The 21488-nt window shown below is 49.7% G+C and overlaps 2 protein-coding genes across 5 annotated transcripts in view; one reads left to right on the plus strand and one right to left on the minus strand.

The window, feature by feature from the left end:
• The window catches only part of OIT3 (oncoprotein induced transcript 3), a 123973-nt gene that overhangs the window by 14295 nt on the left and 88190 nt on the right, over positions 1-21488 (plus strand). For 2 of the 3 annotated variants that reach the window (XM_065746685.1, XM_065746684.1), the window contains exons 6-9: positions 1283-1443; positions 1849-2264; positions 7095-7194; positions 8576-9226. In XM_065746685.1, the coding sequence (XP_065602757.1) occupies positions 1283-1443; positions 1849-2264; positions 7095-7194; positions 8576-8755 (857 nt within the window). In that variant the 3' untranslated portion in view covers positions 8756-9226. Of the gene's footprint in view, positions 1-1282; positions 1444-1848; positions 2265-7094; positions 7195-8575; positions 9227-21488 lie in introns of those variants that run through there. The other variant, XR_010622802.1, reaches the window with a different exon arrangement.
• PLA2G12B (phospholipase A2 group XIIB) lies at positions 12572-17785 on the minus strand. 2 transcript variants are annotated; one of them, XM_065746704.1, is made up of 4 exons: positions 17523-17785; positions 15092-15168; positions 13655-13820; positions 12572-12907 (listed from the first exon to the last, which is right to left on the minus strand). In XM_065746704.1, the coding sequence occupies exons 1-4, from the start codon at positions 17752-17754 to the stop codon at positions 12789-12791; spliced, it is 594 nt and encodes a 197-aa protein (XP_065602776.1). In that variant the 5' UTR covers positions 17755-17785; the 3' UTR covers positions 12572-12788. The 2 variants fall into 2 exon arrangements, with proteins under 2 accessions (XP_065602776.1, XP_065602775.1); XM_065746703.1 differs by having other exon boundaries at positions 15080-15168.

Consider the following 21488-nt stretch of genomic DNA (forward strand, 5'->3'; position numbering starts at 1 on the left):
TTGTTCTCAGAGTCCCTTTGTCTCCTTGTGAGCTTTGCATTCCACTTGCTCAGTTATTCCCACTTGCCTTCTACTGTCAGTGGAGGAAAGGTAATTCTTAGTTCTTTAGTTTTCCGTTCTAACCCAGCAATGTCACCAGGAACTCATATTGCTTTGGGCATGCTGCGTACATTTTAGCATATCACCTTGAAAATGATGAGGTTTTTGTTAATAATTCCCTGCAGGTGCACTGTAGCTGTTACAAATACACATTAGCTGGGACAAGAGAATTTTTTAACTGGAGGTAGAAGGCAGGTTTTAGCAGCTTTCCTTGCATCCCAAATCCATAATACAAGATCATGTAAACTCGATCAGAAAAAGGAGAGCAGATCATGCAAATGCTGAGGATCCAGAATATAATTACTTGTAGGGAAAAGCTTAGGGAAATGGTGTATTTGCATAAAGTTTTGTCATGTGATTTTATAACATTATAGATGGTAATTCTGAGGGGATTCATTTTTCTGGCTGAAAGGGACTAGAATATAAGCAATAGTATGCTTGGCCTATATGTAATTGAATAGATATGTATGCACTCTGGGGATATGTGTAGTAATTACTTCTTTAATGGAAATGATTCCCTCTTTCCTTTTTCATTTTGTCCAGTCTCTATGCTTCTTCTCACTCCTTGTGTAGTGGAATTAATTGAAAAAAAAAAAAGTTCACTTGAAGTCTTTTATGAAAATTAAATGTAGGTTGGAATGAAGCAGAGTTTGCTAATTGCATTTGTCAGAGCCGGGTATGTTACTCATAAAAAATATTGATTATTGTGGCATTTTGAGATGCTTTTATTGGCATCTCTATAGAATCATGCTGCCTTGTTTTGGCACATTCTCTGTTTGATGCAAAACCTGACACAGAGTCTTAAAAAAGGCTTTGCCTGAAGCACTGTGGATTTGCTGTATCTGGGAATGGCTACTCAAAGAACATAGCAGTGCTAGGGATCATCAGTCAGAAGTGTGCTGACCATCGAGTGCAGCTGGAAATACAGCACAGCTATGTTTCTCTCTAGCTGTTGCTGTTTTCTTCGGTGGCATCACTGCATTAGAAGAACTTGGGACAGGGGTGGTTCAATATTGCACAAATGGGAGCTTGAGATAGATTACTGCAGTAAGATGATAATCATAAATGCAATAAATGTTCCTCCTTTTTTTTTTTTTTGTCCCTCAGTAATAATTGGTACAGCCCTTCCCCAGCTCCCTGCTAGATTTGTACCCCAGGTTTCCTTCAGCCATTTTTCTTGTAGTTCCAGTGCTCTGCAAGTCCAGCTCTATAGAGGTGAGCATCCCAAAGGATCTGGTTGGAGGCTTGGACCTTTCCCTCATCAACACTTCCTGCAAAGGAGTATCCAACGGCACTCATGTCAACATCTATTTCTCCTTGAAGTCCTGCGGCACTGTTGTAGACGTATGTATGCCCATTGCTGTCCTGCCCCTTGGGATCACTCAGCTTTGAGGACTGGGTTGATAGCCTATTGGGAAATAAAGTTGGTTTTAGCTGACTGGGGCCACTTCTGGTGTTACCATGTAGCTGGCCTCAGACTAAATGTGGGACAGCATCCCAAAGCATGGGAAGCTTGTTCCATCTCCTCTCCAGTGGTGTGCATTTGTCAGCACATGTACAGGCTCACCCAGTACTTCACAGAGGTGGCTTCACCATCATCCTGGCATGGAAAGACCAGTAGTGCCATTCTTCAGCCTCCTGTTGAGGCACCCTGTGGTCCTGGGTTATATCTTGAGGGTTGCACTGGCAGCTCAGAGAAGCTCTGCTCAGTGGTCTGCCCTTTCCTTTAAACCTCTTTCTTTCCTGCAGGTCATAAATGACAAAATCATTGCCACCAATCTGGTGACTGGCTTGCCAAAGCAGACTCCAGGGAGCAATGGGGACATCATTGTCCGCACCAGCAAGCTTCTGATCCCAGTGACGTGTGAGTTCCCACGCCGGTACACCATCTCTGAAGGTTATGTGCCCAATCTCAAGAACTCACCCTTGGAAATAATGAGTCGCAACCAGGGCGTCTTCCCCTTCACCCTTGAGATCTTCAAAGATAAAGACTTCGATGAACCCTACAGGGGTGCTCCTCCCACCCTCAAGCTTCGGGACTCTCTATACTTTGGGATTGAGCCCTTGGTGCATGTCAGTGGACTGGAGACACTAGTTGAGAGCTGCTTTGCCACTCCCACTTCCAAAATAGATGAGATCCTGAAGTACTACCTGATTCAAGATGGGTAAGTTCACCGTTCCCTTACTTGCTGGCTATTAGATGGAAAGTGGCAGTGGGGCTGGGTCACATTGCCTGCATGGCACAGGAAATGCTGTTGCTTCTCCTGAGTGTTATCTACCATGTTCTTAGCAGTCTGGCTGTCAAGCTGAAAGCACCTATATTATCGCAGCAACTGGGGGGTGGTGAAATAGGTTCCTCCAAGCCTTTACTGGGCATCTTTTTTTTTGTAATTAGGTAGTGGATAATTGAGTTGGCTCCTATGAATGAAATTCTCACTGCCATCCTCCTGACCAAGCCTGCAAAGTGCCTGCCCCTTTGGCAGAACCCCTCTGGCTGTGTGCCACTGCCATGCAGCTGCTTCAGCACTGGAGGAAGTTTCTTAATTATTTTCCCATACTGGCCTTCCTATAGGACGTGCCAGAAGACTCCATGGTTCATTCTAGCTGGAGCTGCACAAGCTCCCTTTGCCATGCTCTTTCTCTACTACCTATCAATTGCTGCAGTGGATATAGGGTCCCTCTTTTTGGCTGTAATTTTTTTGATTATTTGGGGATAGTGATCATTCCAGGACAAGCTAGTAAAAAAAAAACCTCAGGGTGATTCGCTGGTTTCACTGGTCTCCTTGGGATGGCTTGTAAGTCAGAAGTTGGGATCTACTATGGCTTCTAAGGTGACTGCTGTTCAGATGCTAATGTGACAGTGCCATGGTGCTGTTCAGGGAATGTTTGCATCCAGCATCTGGCAGCATAGCCAGACAACACAGGAGAGATGACAGTTGGGAGCAAGTCTGCTCTACTCTAGGCAGGAAAGTACAGCCAGATATGGACTCGTGTCATAGCCAATCACTTAAGAGATTGGGCTTATGTAAGTCCTGGGTTCTGTCTGCCAAACTGTTTAATGAGGACAGCAATTATTTTCTTGGCTGCCAGGCTGAGTTGTCCACTGTCACAGCTGATGACAAGCCCTGTTACAATTGCCTTACAGCGAAAGGGTCCTGCAGAGTACAGCACACAAAGATTCTGTTTCCATTTCTCATTCACAAAGGTTTCAACATTACTTTCTCTAGCCGAGGCTGCAGTCCTTCAGCTTGTGACATTTATGAGCAGATTTGTAATGGGAGGATTGATTTATTGTCTTCCTGACTGTCCCTGTGGACCCTCACAGTCTCAAGGCTCCAAACAGTCCTTCATTTCCCACCATGAGTGCAGATGATGAGCATTTAAAATAGTGGCCAAAGCCTGAGCTGAATAGAGAAGGGAGAAAATGTGTTCTCTTGAGTTTATCACAGCACTGGCCTGGGGGTTTACCCAGCAAGAAGCCAGGATATTTCTGGTGAGGGCCTTTGCCTGCTGCTGGGGAAGGCACCAGCAGCCTCTTTGGTACTGTTATCCTGCAGAGGGCATTAAAACTACACCAAAGGGAAAAATGGGCTGGAGCTGAGTGGCTGGAGCTCATCCAGCCTGCTCAGCTCTCAGGCTGTCACTGCAGGCACCAATGCCCCCAGCCAGCCCCCACGCTGGGCTGTGTTTAAGTGGTACTGCTCACTTAGACCTAAGGCTGATGGTGTGCTCTTGAGCTAACTGAAGCTTTTTGTCTCTCACTGTGCTCACAGCAATTAAAAAGTAAAATTAGCTGAATACACTGCTGATTAGTCTGTGTTCCAAACAGCTCTGCAATAACCTTGTTTCTTTCCATCAACCCAGCCCCAAAGGCCCAGGGCAATAAAGATGAGATTTTTAAGTTGGTTTGACTGTGCAGGATCAGATCTGCAGGAGTTAACTGCAGCTGAGACTTCCTGAGGGAAATGCTGTTTACATGTGAGAGGATATGCCTTAGACTGAGAAATGGAAGAACTCCCTCTCCTGCTTTCTTCCCTGCTGTTTCCCCCATCTCCACCTGGCAGGAGGTGGGACCCTCAGCCCCTCTCCTGTGTTGCTGTGACCATGCTGGAAATCAAGATTTCCCCACATCCCTCCTTGTGGGCACTACAATATACTGTACAGCTGCTAGCCCAGCCAGTCCCAGAGCAGCTCTGCAGCTTCTGCTCTCGCATTTCCTCTTTCTCAAAACCAAAGGCACTGACCAGTTGTGTGGGTGATAAACACTGGGGCATCCAGAACCAGGTCATGGCGCTGAGGGCAGTCCTGTGTGATCTGGTGTGCTCAGAGGTTGCAGTTGATCTGAGCATTACGTGGTGAAGGTAGTTATGCTGCACCACTCGTCCCATTGTGCCTGGGGCTGCCCCGTGTTTGCAGGCTGAGGAGGTTACTGTGGTCCCCAAGCACTCCTCCTCATCCTGCAGTCCCCCGAAGTAAGAGGATCAGAGCACAGCTCACCTCTCTTTGCTCCCCTAAACACAAGCACATTATGCAAGTTATCAAGGGGTTATTTTCCCTTTAGCCTGACCCGGTTCACCTATTTTCCTTCCACACTTCTGTTCCTCTGCCCCTTCTCATAAGTTCATAAGTTCATAAGTTCATAAGTTCATAAGGTTGGAAAGGACCTATAAGATCATCTAGTCCAACCATCCTCCTATCACTATCTCTACCCAACTACTAAATTAAGTCCTTTAGCACCTCATCTAAACGCTTCTTGAACAGCGCTAGGGATGGTGCCTCAACCACCTCCCTAGGCAGGCCATTCCAGTGCCTGACCACTCTTTCAGAAAAGAAATGCTTCCTCAGGTGAGGAAGCATTTCTCGCCTTCCCAAGGTGGTAAGCAGGATCTGAGGCTTTCCTATGAGGATGGGACATGATATGAGCCCATGCACTATGCCAGAGGACTTGACCCTGTGACTTGGGAGCTTTCTGAATGCTTCTGTGGTGCCACAGTGCTTTTGTGGCAGCTTGCTGTGAGGTGGACTTAATGATGTGGTAAGGTCTCTGTGCATCTACCCCTGCTTCCTCTTGTTCCTCCATTTTTCCCCCTTCCTTCCCCAAACTGTTCGTTTTCTTGCACCCAGAGTGGAGAACCTGGAGAGATACTGGGATTTAGGAGTTGCTTTGAGAATAGTGTTCAGCAGCCATCACAATTTAGGTGCTCGTAAACAAGGACATGCTTCAGAGTTGACTTTGTCATTCCTCACAATTGAGTGCCTTTAGGAATGCTGCTTTTGCAAGCAGTTCCAACCTCATCTCCTTCTATGACTGGGTGACCAGACAGGTAGATGAGGGGAAGGCTGTTGATGTAGTCTACCTGGACTTCAGCAAGGCCTTCGACACGGTCTCCCACAGTATTCTCCTGAGGAAACTGGCAGCCTGTGGTGTGGACAGGTTCACTCTTCTCTGGGTGGAGAACTGGCTGGAGGGCCGTGCCCAGAGGGTAGTGGTTAATGGAGTTAAGTCCAGCTGGCGTCCTGTTACAAGTGGTGTCCCCCAAGGGTCAGTTTTGGGGACCATCTTGTTTAATATCTTTATTGATGACCTAGACGAGGGAATTGAGTGTACCCTCAGTAAGCTTGCAGATGACACCAAGTTGGGAGGATGTGTCAATCTGCCTGAGGGTAGGGAGGCCCTTCAGAGGGATTTGGATAGGCTGAACAGCTGGGCTGAGCTCAATGGGATGAGGTTCAATAAGACCAAGTGCCGGGTCCTGCACTTTGGCCACAATAACCCCATGCAATGCTATAGGCTTGGGGCAGAATGGCTTGAAGAATGTAGAGAGGAAAAGGACCTGGGGGTGTTGGTTGATGCTCAGCTTAACATGAGCCGGCAGTGTGCCCAGGTGGCCAAGAAGGCCAACAGCATCCTGGCCTGTATTAGAAATAGTGTAGCCAGCAGGAGCAGGGAGGTGATCATCCCCCTGTACTCAGCTCTGGTGCGGCTGCACCTCGAGTACTGTGTTCAGTTTTGGGCCCCTCACTACAAGAAGGACATTGAGGCCCTGGAGTGTGTTCAGAGAAGGGCAACAAAACTGGTGAGGAGTCTGGAGCACAAGTCTTATGAGGAGCGGCTGAGGGAGCTGGGATTGTTTAGCCTGGAGAAGAGGAGGCTCAGAGGAGACCTTATTGCACTCTACCACTTCCTGAAGGGGGGTTGTGGTGAGGAGGGGGTGGGCCTCTTCTCCCTGATAAATAATGACAGGACGAGAGGGAATGGCCACAAGTTGCGCCGGGGAAGATTTAGATTAGACCTGAGGAAACATTTTTTCTCTGCAAGAGTGGTCAGGCACTGGAATGGCCTGCCTAGGGAGGTGGTTGAGGCACCATCCCTAGCGCTGTTCAAGAAGTGTTTAGATGAGGTGCTAAGGGATTTGATTTAGTAGTTTAGTGGGTAGGGATAGTGATAGGAGGATGGTTGGACTAGATGATCTTGTCCTTTCCAACCTAATGAACCTATGAACCTATGAACCAGTTTTAACCTGTGCAAAGTAGCAACACTTGGCCTTTGCCTTTGAGGTGGAAGAACCTGTGTCATTTTCCTGGATGCACACTGTTAATTTATTAGCTCCCTGTGAGTGACTTGAAGTTTACCTCCCAGACAAGCTGACTAGTAGAAAGGGACATTCACAGTGTTGCACTGGAAGATGAAACGAGGACAAACTTGACTGCAGCTCTCTGGCAGTACCTCTGCCAGAGGGGCTGGACCACATCCTACCAGCTCTCTGCTGCTGAGCTGCTCTGTCTGCAGATGCTATTATCCTCGCTGTTATTTTTCCCCATCATTCCCAAATTTTCTCCTGTGGCCAAAAAGGAAGTAACAGGAACGGCAGCTTAGCTGGAGAGAGACAAGTCCTCCTTTACTTTCTTCGGTTAAATAGGCTGGGATGGGTTTTTTTTCTCCCTTTTTCCATTTCTGGAAAAACCATTAAAGCCTATCCCTCTGTTTTCCTCAGCTGCGTTTCTGATGATTCGGTGAAACAGTACACATCGAAAGATCATCTTGCCAAGCACTTCCAGGTTCCTGTGTTCAAGTTCGTGGGCAAAGACAACAAGGTAAGCTCAAAATCCACCTCTCAGACACTGCATCATTCCTGAGCTAGCTGAGGTGTTTCAGCACAGAATCGGCTGTGTTAGAGCACCTGGAGGAGGAATGGCAGGCCCAGGGCTGATTCTACTGTGGCTGTTCTAGCTGCTGTTTCTTTCAGGAGCCTGAAATGGGCTCTTTAAAAGAGAGTAAAGAAACCAAGTAAAATTCAGCTAAATACAAAAGACAGTCGTGGAGCATTGCTGGCATAGCTAGCTGAAATTGTTTATTTCCAGTGCAGTCTTTAGGGTCCCTCATATGCTGGAAGAGAAAAGCGTTAGTGTTTCCAGTCAGCAAGCAGAAATCTGGGAAGTTAGCCACCTTGCGTGGTGTCCTGTCTTTAAACAAAATGACTTATTGTTTTCAATCTCATCAGGTTTTCCTAACAAGTATTTAAGCAGATGCTCTTCAGTTTTCTAGGCAGGAGGTTTCCAGGTACCTTCAAACTTGGTGTGAAACCTGGCTGCCCAGGCTGGTGGCAGTTTGGGGCAGAAGCTCTCTAGTAGCATGACAGCAGAAGGGATAATGCCATCTTCCTAATGTGAATAGCTCTCCTTTTCTGTGCCAGAAAAAAACAGGTATTTCAGTCACTGTTATGCTCAGCCAATGCTGCTTGCTCCTAAAGGCACCAGGTCGCCTCTCCAGCCCCTGCAGAACCTCAGTGTGGTTAGAAAGAAAGAGATCTTCCAAAACTCACAGATTTTGCTTGGCCTTCTGTTTGACGCTACTGCCTCCATGTGCATCTTCCTGTGCAATGGATTTTGCTTTAAACCTCACCACTGATCAAACATTCACTACTGTTTGCTTCCCTAATCACAGCTTGCAGGAATCTTACAGCCCTTGTCATTTGGAGGGCAAGGAGCAGCAATCCTGTTGCTGTGTGCTCCACTTGTGTGGAAAGGAAGGGCAGCTATCTCCCTGCTCTTTGTGCTCTCCTTCCCTCAGCTTCCAGCCTGAGCCCCTCAGCAACTTGCATTCCCTTTGCTTCTTAGGCACCACCTCTTTGGTTTCCCAGCTCTTGTGAAATATTCCTGCACGTTTCTATCAGTCCCTCTCCTTATGAAGCTTCGTGAGCTCTTGACCTGCTTCCTAGCATGCAGCTGCTACTAGATCATGCAAGCTCTCCCAACCTTGTGCCTGGCATTTTCATCCCTTCATTTCATGCCTTCCCATTACTCGTCCTGCCCTTGGCTGGGAGCAAGCACCATGCTGAGGAGACCTCAGCCCTCTCCTAGGCACTGGGGAAAAACTGGTGGTGCATCCAGCTTGCTGTGAATGGCCATGGTGGCTGAGGACCTTGTTGCTGTGAGAACAGAAATGGTGTAACTTCCCTGCCTGCTGTCTCCCCAGGAGGTGTTCTTGCACTGCCGCATCCTTGTGTGCGGGGCGCTGGATGAGAGCTCCCGCTGCGCCCAGGGCTGCCGGCGAAGGGTGCGCAGGGCAGCTGGGACGGAGGAGCAGGATGAGCCTGGAAACGTGGCAAAGCACCTCCTGACAGGCGGCCCCATCAGAATCAACTTCGATGACTGACGCCCAGCCCCTGGGACAGCATCTCTGTCTGAGATCGTTCTTAGCGGTGCCTTCTTTCCTGGTTGTTTGAGAAATGAGAGGTGGTTGACAAAGCCCCAGTGGAGCCTCAGGACTCGTTCCCTAGCTGTGTGCTGGTTGGTTTTGTGGAGGAGGCTTGGCACTTGAGGCAGCCAGCTGAGTGCAAGCCAGACTGCAGAGCGGTTTGGTCTTAGCTCCATTCTGTTGGTTGAAGGAACCCTGCTGCTTGGCAGTCTTGAACCGCTACCCAACTTCCATCTACCCCTACACCCACCCACAGGCTCCACGGGACTGTTCATCTTGGGCTCAACATGCTATTCAAGCCCTTCTTTCATCAGACAGTAAAAACAGTATTGTAGCTGAACGTGTTTGTTCTGCGGTTCTGTGAACAATGCTGAAGCTTTCGGATGTGCTGCGATCTCGGACAACCTTTAATAAAAACACGTATTAAAAACATATATCCCATAATGTGCAAGTTCCTTGTAACTGTTGAACAGCTGTCAGTACGGGCAGCTGAAACTAGGTCTGTCACGGGCACATTTTAAGGCTATTTTAAAGTAATCATAGGTATTTAATAGCATTTTTAATTGTCTTTTGATCATTGCATGTGGTTTAACAGTGATCCTCGTATTTAGTGTATCACTGTTCTTTCTTTCTCCTCTCTCTCCATCCATGTGGTGCCGATTATAAGTGCTATAGCACTTCGGTTTGAAGAAAAAGACCATTAAAAATCCATACACACCCACCCCAAGTGTGCTGCTACCAAGTCTGTGTTCGAAGGTTGTGATGATGCATTACTCTGTGCTCTGCCAAAGGGGTCTGAGCAATGCATATTACAAATGAGTACTCTAAATACTTAATGTGCATGGTGTTCCTAGTAACGTGGTGATGGTGTCCTGTCCTGGTGACAGGAGACATTGTGACCTTGTTTCTGGTCTCCTGGTTGATGAGAAGTGGCTGGAGATGCAATTACCAGTGACGGTGGTGACGTGAGGCTTGTCAGGAATCCCTCTGAGCCACCAACCTCCTTCCAAACAGAACAAAAATGGTGATGGCTCAGGGCCCTCTGAGCATCACCTGGGAGTGCTGTGAGCTGAAGGATTACAAATGCAGATGGAAGGAGGTGAGCAGAGAAGAAAGAGGCAGGGCTGGGGGGTGAGGAAGCAGCAGTCCCCACAGGTGGCTGTGGCACAGCAGCGTGCTCACATGGTCCTGTACCATAAGTCTCACCGTGTCTGGGTTCAGGGGTGTGCTGCAGGGCCCCCACTCATCTGCATTACTGATTTTCTGCTTCAGTTGGAAGCAGGCAAATTGCTGCCAAGGCCGGGATTTGTAGCTGCTGTGAAATGGGAGGGTGAGTCTGTGTGAAGGGACCATTTAGAAGGGAGTCACAAATCATCCCGGCAATATTCCACTGCTCAGATTTATTTCTTCTGGTGACTGACGTTTCAGTGATGAATAGGTGATTGATGTGCTGGGAGTTTCGTGATTTTTCTAAATGGCCTCATGGCTGCTTTTCTGCTTTGGGAGTGTACGTGTGTGTGCACCCATGCTAGACAGAAAAAATGAAAAAATTCCTGGGAAAATAAGTGGGAAGACATTTTTTGTGTTATCTAACCGTATGTGAAGGAAAAAAGAAATGAAAAAGCCCCCTACTTGCATTGCTGTGCTCTCCTGATTCTGCTGATTCACTTCTGCATTACGACCAGACTGGCAATTTCCTGCTGTCACTTCTTTGCTCAGGCAGCCCCTGGTGCATGTTCTTCTTCTGATAAAACAAGAGCTGGGAAATGAAATGAACTAGCTGGTGCATTCAGGAGGAGCAACGGGTGTTTTTGTTAGCACAAGAGGGATGTGGGTAGCGGTGGAAGGGGAGATTCTCTGCTTGCTTTAGTTACTATGCTCATTATTCGGTCCTTCCTGACAAACTCATACAAAGCAGCCCTTTCTGCTCTGCAGCTTTTTGTTAAATCTTTTGGAGGAGCCATAAGGAGGAAGCACTGCTCAGCACGGCCATGTGAACGGCGCACGCCGGGAAGGTGTCTGGTTTGTCCTGCAAGCAGGAGAGTGGCTCTACTGTCTGCCACCGCCCTGAGCCATCTCTCCTCGAACAGAGAGGGAATGGCTCCTAGGCAGGAAACTGCCAGAGCACAGAGCCAACACGAAGCCTCCAGGTAAGCACAGTATCTCCATCCTGTTCAGAGCACAGTAGAAATGAAGATGCTCCAGGAGCAGGAGTGCCATGGAGGGGAGGCAGTTATTTGTTCAGCTGCAGACACTTCACTGTAGTTCATGCACTGTTCCTATCCTTGAGTCGATGCTACCACTTGAAGTTTTGAGCTTCCTTGTTGAGCTGCTTGTGGCTTTGTTCATACTTGCACAGCTTACCTTTGTAATGAAGAACGTGCTTCTTCAGTAGCTGCCCCACCTGCAGCTGTCTGTGTTGTTTTGGTATGAATGGCAGTTTGAAAGCCTGGAACAGTTCCTTATGTTAGCTGTGTCTCCCAAGTGTCAGAGCACGGGCAGAGATTTTGCCCAGAACCCTCAGAATCCTCCAGTGTATGTCATTATCTGTCATCAGTTGCTTGCCCTGGCTTTAATCTGCTATCAAGCTGCTGAGCTTAGGCAAGATATATTATTTAAATTGTGTCATTTAATCGTAAGAGTGTGCAAACATTTACAACTGCCAGCAGGCGTCATTTCACCAATGAAGTGCAACGTTTGGGAAGTGTTTGGAATGAGAAATGTTTCCTTCCCATCCCTAGCCAAAGAATGTGTTTCTTAGATGGCAAATGAGTGTGTCCAGCCTCATGATTAGATAGATGCACACTACAATGAAGCTTGGCTGTGCAGCGTTCGCTTTCCAGTGGCATTAGCACAGCCAGGAAAGGATGTCATGGCTGCTCATCACTGTAAATGAGGCTCCTCCTCTGTGGAAGACATACCAGTGCACCTCGTACCATCGCTGCCAATTCCCTGTTTTCATAGGGTTGGACTCTTGTTGCAGGGCTATCTGGGGCCAGATGAATTTGTTGCTGTTCACCATAAAGCAAAGATGACTAGCAAGAATAGGAATAGAGGGCTTAAATAATTTATAGCTCCACGCATCTATTTAAACACAAACTAGAAGAAAGGTAATGAAAACAGACTCTTTCCATTCTTGTTTTGTTACCTTCTGTAGCCTTAACTTTCCTGTGACAGCTGGAAGAACAAAGCCATAAATATGTTTGCAGAACACACCCAATAGCAACTTCCTTTCAGCAAGATGAAAGTCGTCTGCAAACATTATACATCGATGAAATTCTGCATACCACTTTAAATTCTGATTTACACTCAGTCAAAGCTCCCAATAGCAGATGGAAGTAGTTTTAAAGAATGCCTTCTGAGACAACTGGTGGCTGTCAGCTGGCAGTGTCTCTGCCCCACCAAGGCAGCAAGGAAGCCCTGCCATCTGACAGATAAGCCTCCAGGATTTGGAAACTCTCATCCAAGGCGACTGTGAGCCTTGTGTGTCCTTTGTGTGAAAGATGTGTGAGCATTGCACTGAGAGCAAATCACTCCTCTCCTTCAGTCTCCAGAGGTGGAAAAACGTAATTTGTGTGGCCACAGGCCGAGACTGTCAGAGGCCACAGAAACTGAATGCCTCGTGCTGCAGATTAGAAAGTGAAGGGGCAGGGGAAGCTAGCAGAGTGGCAAACAACCACGTAAAGCCCCTTGTTTTTAAGCAGCGCTGTGTCCTGCTCGCCTATCCATATCAGTCTGCAGAGAAAATTGGCCTCAGGTCATTGTGATGGGGTAGGGCAGCGTGCAGCTGCAGAGGAGAGCAGGCATCTCTGCCCCGCTTACACAGGCTGCTTCCCCTTTTGCAGCCTTCTGCCCCAGAGCTGCAGCCGGTGCTTGTTGTCGGCCCAGGTCCCCCTGCCCCGTCCTCAGCCAGAGAAGTCACTGTGATGGAGAGCCGTGTGTGAGAGGGAATGGAGGCAGCAGCTCGTGGAGGCCGGGGATGTGCTTTGCTTCATAGCTCATCTCGCTCTTCCTCGCTGCAAATGCAGGCGCTGCGCTGGCTGTTCATGAAGGGCCGGCAGCCCAGCGTCCAGACGGCATTGAACACGGTGTCTGCCACGGACTCACAGGCTGCAGGAAGGGAAGAGACGAGGCACGTGAGGACATTTCTCTTGCTGAGGTGGCACCAACGTCCCTCCCTGCCAGACACCCCTCAGGCTTTTCTCCTGGGGCACCGCAGCTAGCGCTGTGAACCGAGCAGTTTTCCCATTGGACCTCTGCAGAGCTATTTCTCCTGGCTGCCTCTCCTCACAGCTGCTCTATGAACAAATCTCTGCAGGTGCTTGGAAGTTACAGTGCCAGCACGCTGCGCTTGCAACTGTGTGCCTGACCACTAGCCCCTTTCCTTCCCCTAAAACAGCCCTGAAACTGCTGGTCAGTTCAACAGGTTGATACAAACTCCTTGAAGGTTGTGGCTCAGTGGTGTCATCTGTGGTGCCATTGTCACCTCTTATCCGGAGCTGTGTCCTCGGTTCTCCAGCTCCTTGACCATGTGTGGTTTGAGCTTGTGGAGCTTTGGTCTTCCATGAAGGCATCTGAACTCTCACAGAGGGCATCCAAGGGTTGAAAGAATTGCTTTGAGAGCTTTCTGGTTTCATTCTTCTCCTTTCCACACATCTTCCCTAACACTTCTAGATGTAAATAACTTGAGACATGCGTGGGCAGCTCTCAGGAACACATCAGCTCTAACCTGTCTTTGACACTACTGGACAGACATTCTGCTTCCTCCTGCAGCTTTCTGCTTCATTTGGCAAGGCAGTGCCTCCCTGTGCACGCCCTCCCCTCCCTGCCACTGCTTGTGGGAGCCGATGCACCTACCTTCCACCTTGGAGACAAAGCCAAGGCTGCGCTTGAGGTCTGAGCAGATGGAATGGAGGCACCAGCGGAACTTGGCATCGCAGCGGTATTTATTGGCCCCGCACGTGTCATAGCAGACATCCAGCTGGTTGCAACACTTGGTCATGGCAGGGATGCCCAAATCTAGCTGGGAAAAGAAAGAAAAGGAGCACCCCTTGGCTGGATCCTGGCCTCACACTCACACAGCCACAACTGGCTGAGGTTTAACGGTGCCCGGCTGGCTCTGTGCCCAAACCGGAGCTACAGTAAAGCCTCCATTTCTTTCCTCCTTTTCCCACAGCCTGCTTCTTGGCCTAGTAGATCAGCTCTGAGGGCTGTCAATGCCTTGTTTCTTACAGATGTGCTTATGAGACCGAGGACAAACGCAGCTCACTCAGAGGTAAGCTGCAGCTTAGCTAATAACTGTGGGCTGGTGGGGCAGGTCTGTCTCCCAGGGGGACAGGGCTCATTAGCTGGTTAGGAATTCTCCCTCTTTTTGGCCTTCCTCGTGTAGTATTTATTTAGGAGATGTGTTTTTTCTTCATTGTGTTCGGCTCTTTTGATTGCCTGCGTAAGGAGGTGGTGCCGCTGGCATGCCCACATGGTTTGCAATGAAATGTGGTTTAAGGGACTAATCTAACATGAAAAATGGGCTTTAAAGGGAGGGGTTTTCAGAGCAGGGAATCTGCCTAATGGCTGCGGGCTTCTTGGGCAGCAGTAATGTGCTGTCTGAATAGTAATTCCTGCTCTAAGAGCCTCCTGGGAGAGCTCTTCTTGGTGATTCCAATATTATTTCATTAACTGCTATTAAAATAGTGAGAGGTGCAGTATCAGAGCCCACAGGTTTATTTCAGTGCTCAAGAGAGGCAGAGAGCGTGGAGGGGGGCAGGTGAGGATAACATGCTCACCCATTGCTGTTTGTGCATTATGTTAATGCACAATAGCATAGGCCCTGAGCTGCCCTGTGTTTTCCTGCCCCAAGAGCACAGAATTGATAATATACTATTTTCTGCACTGATGTTCTGCTTGACCAGCATCTTCTAGCACTGATCTGCTTGGGAATCTTTCAGTACCTACAGAGCATCAGCTTGGGCCTTCATAATCCTGCATGATTCCTGCCTCGCTTTCATTAGCAGGTGAGGTTTAATGCTTCCCTGACTGACAGTAAATGGGACTGTGCTTGGGCTGGTGCCTTCGCCTCTCCTGCTGTCAGCAGCCAGCTGTGTCTTCTGGCAGTCCCAGCAGACTGCTCACCCTCAGCACAACCCACTGGTACTCCCTCCCTTCTCCAAAGCCCCAAAGAGAAGCATCACGCAGCTAAGCATTGTCCCTCCCCCACATCATCAGCTGCTTTTAGAGATGGTTAGCTGCAATTAGAGAATTGCATTAGTTAGGAGCAGTACATACACTTTGGGGTACCTTGAGCCCCAGAAAATAGGAGCTGCAGCCGTTGGGTTCTTGGGGTTTGTAGTGAGGTCGTGGCATTGGAGCCTTCCCTGAGGAGGAAAGGAAAAACATGAAGAATGCCAATCTTCTCAAGAGCTGCACTCTAAGAGCTGTAGGGCTCTCCCAGCTTTAGACGTGGGTGAGTCCCTCCTCACAGCATGGGGTTTTGCAGCTCCCTGCTGGAGCTGGGGCTGTCCAGCTGCGTTCTTCACTCCTCCAGCACATTCCCCTCCTCAAGGTGGGCCCATCTGGGAAAGCCAGCCCCTCCTCTCTGACAAACTGAGCTTAATCATTTGTTACGTGCACCTTTTTGAGCTCCTCCTCAGCTAGATAAAGTCCATGACACCATGGTTAGCCTCCCTCACACACCTTGCTTTTGTTTCTGTCTTCCTCAGCTACAGAGCAAGACAAGTGGCCCTTGCTCTACACTCAGCAACTCCGTGCTTGCTGTCACTGCTTGCCCCTCCTGTAGGCACATCTGTGATGGTGAGGGGATGCCAGCTTCATCACCTGCCACACAGCCTGGCTGAGAAAGCCTCTTCCATAGAGGACATATTTCAATGCACGGCCTCATATGGCGTCACAGAGTAGTGAGGTTGAGCTGCTAATGGGAAGTGAGTTTCCCTGGGTGAATAGATAGTCCCAGAATCCCTCCCTGCAACCCTCCAATTGCTGCCTAGGCAGCTGGAAGGAGCTGTCCAGGGATCTACTCCCTGTTCAGGACACTGTTCCCCCCGACATGCCCAGAGAGGTTTCATATGGAAGGGGAGATACCTTCCTGCAAATACTTGTATAACCAAAATTTCCTTATTTAAGGGAGTAATCTTTCATGTTGTTTGTTTTTTGACCTCACCAGGTGCTGATAATCCTATCTAACTGCCAGAACAGCCAGTGCCTTGTGCTCAGCTGAAGATGGATGTGTCAATTACAGGTGAGTTCTGACCTTTATCATGGCAAAATAAGCAACTATCAGTATCCCTTGTCTGAAATGAAAGAGTGGAATGCACCAATTCTATTCCTCAGCTGGAGAAAGAGCAGTCAGGCCCTGATTCAGCAACAAGGCAATGCAGATAGTTGGCGTTCGCTCTTCAAGGCACTGTTTTGGGATCCTCCCTGCATCCCCTCCATCTGCATGAGCTAGAGTCCAGCCATGGACAAGGGGTCTTGGGAAGGGCCCAGGAGGGCCCAGAAGGACCCGTGGAGCTGTGTGGGCAGTGTTTGAAAGCTGCTCCTTCAGCCAGTGATTAATGAGTTGTTCAGCAGAGGACAAAAACAGTACTGAAGAAATGCTTGTTGTTTTCCTTTTGAGGTAAAGCGTTTCTCTGACTCGAGGCAGGATGTTCCAGAGGAATGGGCAGGCCTTTGCACAGGACCAGGACAGTGGAGCCAGGACAGTGAAAGCCATAGCCTGAGAGCAGTGACTTCTCTGCAATTTGACAGTGGTGAGTCTTGAAGTGAGCTCTATCACTCATCTTCCCTTCTTTGCCTGGGTCTGCCCAGTGCCCTGCATCCACCCCAGGGGTGTGCCACAGCCCCGTGGCCCTGTCACCTGTGCACCTCCAGGCTGCCTTTGCCTTCCGTCCCTGATCTGCCACCCTCTTTGTCTGCCCCCACGACAAACCAAACTCTTCCTTTTTCATAAATCTCTCAAAGTCCAGGGCAAGCAGCGCTGCCTCGTTCCACCTTGAGTACTAAAGGTTCCTCCATGGTGACATGAGTCCCATTTACTTTCCTGTTATCTCCCCTCCTCCAACCCTTGCTATTAGCCAACCTGCAGCTGCTGAATAACCCGCTCCGAAGGTTGCTGAGATTACAGCTACCTACCAACCCGTCCTGCCTCAGGGCTGCTCATCCTCCTCAGCAGGCCTGGCAGCCTGCCTGCCTGCATGCCCTTCCTGTACCACCTGCATCCTCTCCTCTTGTTCCGCTGTGCCTGGCAAGGAGCAGGCTCCTCTGTTAGAGGGATGAGAGGGTGGGGGTTCCTTGTGATGGTACCATTGAAGCAGCCATGACTTGTGCAGTGACCCACCTGTGCTAAGCAGGGCAGGGGTTTGGTCATGAGTGTGAGAGGCTGTGGCCTTGGGCAAGGAGAGCTGTAAGAGTTGAGTAAAGAGGGGTAGGAAGGAGCAGGGAGAGAAGGGGCTGGGTGGGGACTTGGGCAGCAGTGTGGCTCTGAGAGCCTCATCAGCATCAGGTTAGGAAAGCAGGAGAGCATATCTGTTGTTGGCACAGAGCAACATGCGCAGTGCGTAGCCAGGCTGACTTTACTGGTGGCCTTCCTGCCCTCCCTGAGGGCTCCTATGCAGAATGGACAGACAGTGCCTATCGCAGCAATGGAAGCCATCCCTGGCCCCTGGCGCAGCGCTCTGCTCCATGTCCCCGGAGTGGGACGCCCCTCACTTACCGTATCGACACCTGTACTGGCAAACACCATTTTTCCCCCCGAGCAGTTCCAAGAAGGAGTCAAAATAGCCGTTCACCATCTCGAAGCCGTCCCGGATGGCCCCGATGCCCCATTCTGGAAAGAAGGACTCCGTGGAGGAGGTCTGGGCGGTGTTCTCCTGCGTGGTTTCCTCGGTGCTGTGCCCCAGGCACAGGGTCAGGGACAGAAGCGCTGCCTCCAGGAGCAGCCGCATCCCGCAGCCCAGCCGCAGGGCCCCGTGCACGCAGGGAGCAGTGGGAGTGAGCTGTGTGCGTGTGAGGGAGGAGGTGAGCACCCCACTGCCCCGGACTTTAAACACCGCTGAGGGACCGGGATGAGGTCACAGTGATCAGGGTGCAAAGTGCACCACGGGGTTTGCACAATCCCACTGGAACCAGCCCAGCCCTCACGGCACGAGGGGCTGCTTGCCCACCGTGCCTTGCTGCTGCCTGCGGGGTGGGGAGTGTCTGCCTCCAACCTCCCCAGCAGCACTGCTCCCCTGTGGGACCACCGACCCCAAACGCTGGGGCCCGTGGGACACATGGCCATCGGGGGGGGTTCAAAGTTACTCATTAAAAGCAAACAACGGAACAAACTGACAGCGATAGGCAGCGCAAATCACTGATAAAAGGGAGGGAAGAGAAATGGCTGTGCTTGCGAAGCTCCGCGCGTGTCCTGCTCAGACACAGCCACTCTGCAGCCTGCACCAGCAGCTGCTCCTGCGGCCACTTCTGCTCAGGCACTGCACTGCCTGAGGCTCTCTGGGGCCCAGGGATCCAGGCTGTGTGCTTTTCAGATGTATAGCAAATGGTTGTGCTAACCCTGACACGCTGTTTTTCAGGGGCCTCAGCCCTGCACAAGTGACAGAGCCCTGCAGTGCCTGACTGCCCTGTGCTCCAGCTGCGGGATAAGGAGAGACCACTGCTGTGTCTGTGCTGCTCCGACAGGTCAGTGGGGGAAAAGCAGACAGGACGTGCGGGCTGGAGCCTCTGGGCAGCGAGCGTGGAGCTGGGGCAGCTTGCAAAATCCATCAAGATCTGTTAGGAAAGTTGGACAGGATGGGGAGCAGCTGGGGATAGGAGCTTCCCTGCTGCTTTGTCACTCGTGCTGAAGCAAAGGCTGGGGAATGAAAAAGCAGTCCGAGCTGCTGCCTGGAATGTGGTGCCTGCCCTCCCTGCTCTGCTCTCCCTCCTTCCTCCAAACGAGGCTGTGGATGCCTCCTTCCTTTGCTGTCTTCTCCCTCCACATGGAGGTATGGGCAGGGGCTAACTCTGACAGCTGCCTTCTGAACCTCACCCTGACCCCGGGGTGAGCAGCTCCGAACTCCATGCATTCATTTCTGATTCAGTAATGCTCCAATATAGAGCAGTCCGGATGAGTCACTGCTCCTCAATGCTTCGTGCTGTGATGCAGCAGGGGGGCATGGCACACACTGATGGGCAGGGTCAGCACTGTCAGACTAGGTGATGGTGGAGCTCTCTTCCAACCTTAATGATTGTAGGACAGCCCGAGGTGTCCTCCCTTCCCTGGAACTGTTCAGGAAATGCAAGTATTCACCCCCACAGCCTGTCTGAGCCTCGGTCTGAGGATGTGCTTTAGTGGTGTGAGCACCTTCCATACCCCACCTGCCTGGATGACCGAGTGAAGCAAGGAGCTCCACTTCCAGGGAGCACATAACAGTGACAGAAGTGTGCATGATCAGATGTAAAGTAGCCACGTGTGACGAGTTTGATGCGGAGGATTTTTCACTGCGAATGGCAGTGGCTTTTATTTTTGAGCCCTTTTTTTTTTTTATATTAAATTTTTTATTACAAAATAATCATAATAATGTAACAGTAAGGCAGGTTGTCAGCTGTCAGTCACTGCAAGCCAAACCGTTTTCAACCACCTTTAATACAAAACTAGATTCACACAGGAGCCACAATGATCTGCAACAGCCCTTGGAGACATGAAGGGATAAGGCAGCGAGGAACACTCACACACTGAGGACAAGTAGTTCCAACACCCCTGCCATGGAGGAAGATGAAGTGTGGACTGTCTGCAGCTCGGAGGAATAAGCCTACACTTTGTCTGCTGATAACCTGGGATGTCTCAGCAGATTTGAGGTTGTTTCGGGAGCTCTTCCTTTTAAATCAAGTGAAATTTTTCACTGTGCTAGTTACTGTGCAGAACTGGATAATCTCAAACCACTGGGAGACACCTCTGAGCTGCTGGCAGGAAATGAATGCCCCCATGCACAACTCCTAACACCACACAGCTGTGTTTTACTTGCAGGGAAGTGCCAGGACTCAGCCCTAGCCACCACTACCCTCTCCTGGAGCTCAACTAATGGGAAAAGATAGAAACGAGAACACCACAGCCAGGAAAAGACTGTACTGCCCCCCTGTAGAAAGGCCAGTACTTGGGTAAGTAAGAATCTGATTTTTGTTTAGTGAATCTCTCTCTCAGATGACAGATACTGCTCTGACCTGCTGGCACTTCTGATAGGTGAGCAGTACAGAAGTGTGGTGCAGCTGGTTCTGACTTCTGTGTTTGTTAAGTGCTGGATGGTCTGCACCTTTCAAAAAGGACAGAGGCAAGGAGGTCCCACTGCTCAGTGGAAATTAACAAGACATTTTCCAGCGAAGATCTTAAAGTGTCTTCTGACCGCATGCACTATTTCTAACTCTAGCACCGTAAACTGCTTCCTCCACATTCTGGAGGTCCTTCTCACACGTAGCTGTTGGTTTCTTGCACCTTTTGGCTCAGTTTTCAAGGTTTTGTGGAGGCAGAAAATCGAATTAACTACCAAGGGAAAAAAAATTCTGATTTTAAAGACTTGGGGCTCGACTCTTAAATCATTAACAACATCCAGAAATATGGGATTGCTTTGGGAGAGTCTGGTGCAGCTCACTTTGGTTCCTGTCCTCATGCTAGCAAAGCATTCAGCCACGTTGCCAAAAGTCCTGCTGTTGCAGAGGGATGGCTCAGGAAAGGGAACCTCCTGTGCTGGGGGGGGTTGGGGCAGCAGGAACTGCAGTTATTCCACCCCCAGTAATCTCAAGGGCAGAAGTCCAACAGCTACAACAGCCACAGACTCATCTCCCTCAGAGGCTTCAACATCATCTCAGTTTAAGGAAGACTCGTTGCAAATCCAAGTCCCTTCAAGTCACCGTGAATGAGTTCCTCCACTGCACTGCTGATTTTGGGATGGTGTGCTGGGGGTGATCAGCACAGCTCCAGCCTGGCTCACAGGACTGGCAGCAGCAAAGTGAGCAGCACCAGAGCTCACTAAGGCCCCTTCCCTGCTCACCAGCACCAGCCCCAGCAAGGTGAGAAACAGCAGAGCATGGAGAGCAGGCAGAGCCCTGGCCCTGTGTGAGCAGCATCCCCTAACTAAAGGCATGTCACTGCTGCAGGCTGCACCTACAACAGTTAAACATCTGCAAAAGAAAAAGCATCTAAAAATGATCTAGGATTATAAATAGGCCATCTGTTTCTCCCAGAACTTGAGAACTGGGAGGACAGGGGTGGAGAGCATTCTGTGACAACTGCATTACCTCATCACCTGAAGTCTCAGAACCAATTTGAAATTCCAGTGTCCTAAGGCACAATTATTTCTGTTAACGAAGACTGAAACATTCCCATCCCCACTGCCCAAGGAAACAGATTCATTTGCTACCAAGACAGAACAAAAGCAGCATTTCTTTCTTTTGATGTGGACAAACAGTAGAGAAAAAAATCCGAGGGACTGTGCTCACTGGAGGGCTGCTCTGACATGTTTGATGTAATGCTGCTGATGCATTTAATTGATGCATACACAACTGCTGGCTCACGTTTTCACAGCGAACAGCCAAATTCACCACAGAGGCTAAGAAGGAAGATAGACCAAAAACGTGGGCTTTTATGGAAGCAGGATAACAGGCCCAAACAGGTCACAACAGCCTCCTTCCAGATAGACAAACCACG

The sequence above is a fragment of the Cyrtonyx montezumae genome, unplaced genomic scaffold (genome assembly GCF_038088225.1).
Source record: "Cyrtonyx montezumae isolate F1298 unplaced genomic scaffold, pur_monq_1.0 scaffold_4, whole genome shotgun sequence".
NCBI lineage: Eukaryota > Metazoa > Chordata > Aves > Galliformes > Odontophoridae > Cyrtonyx > Cyrtonyx montezumae.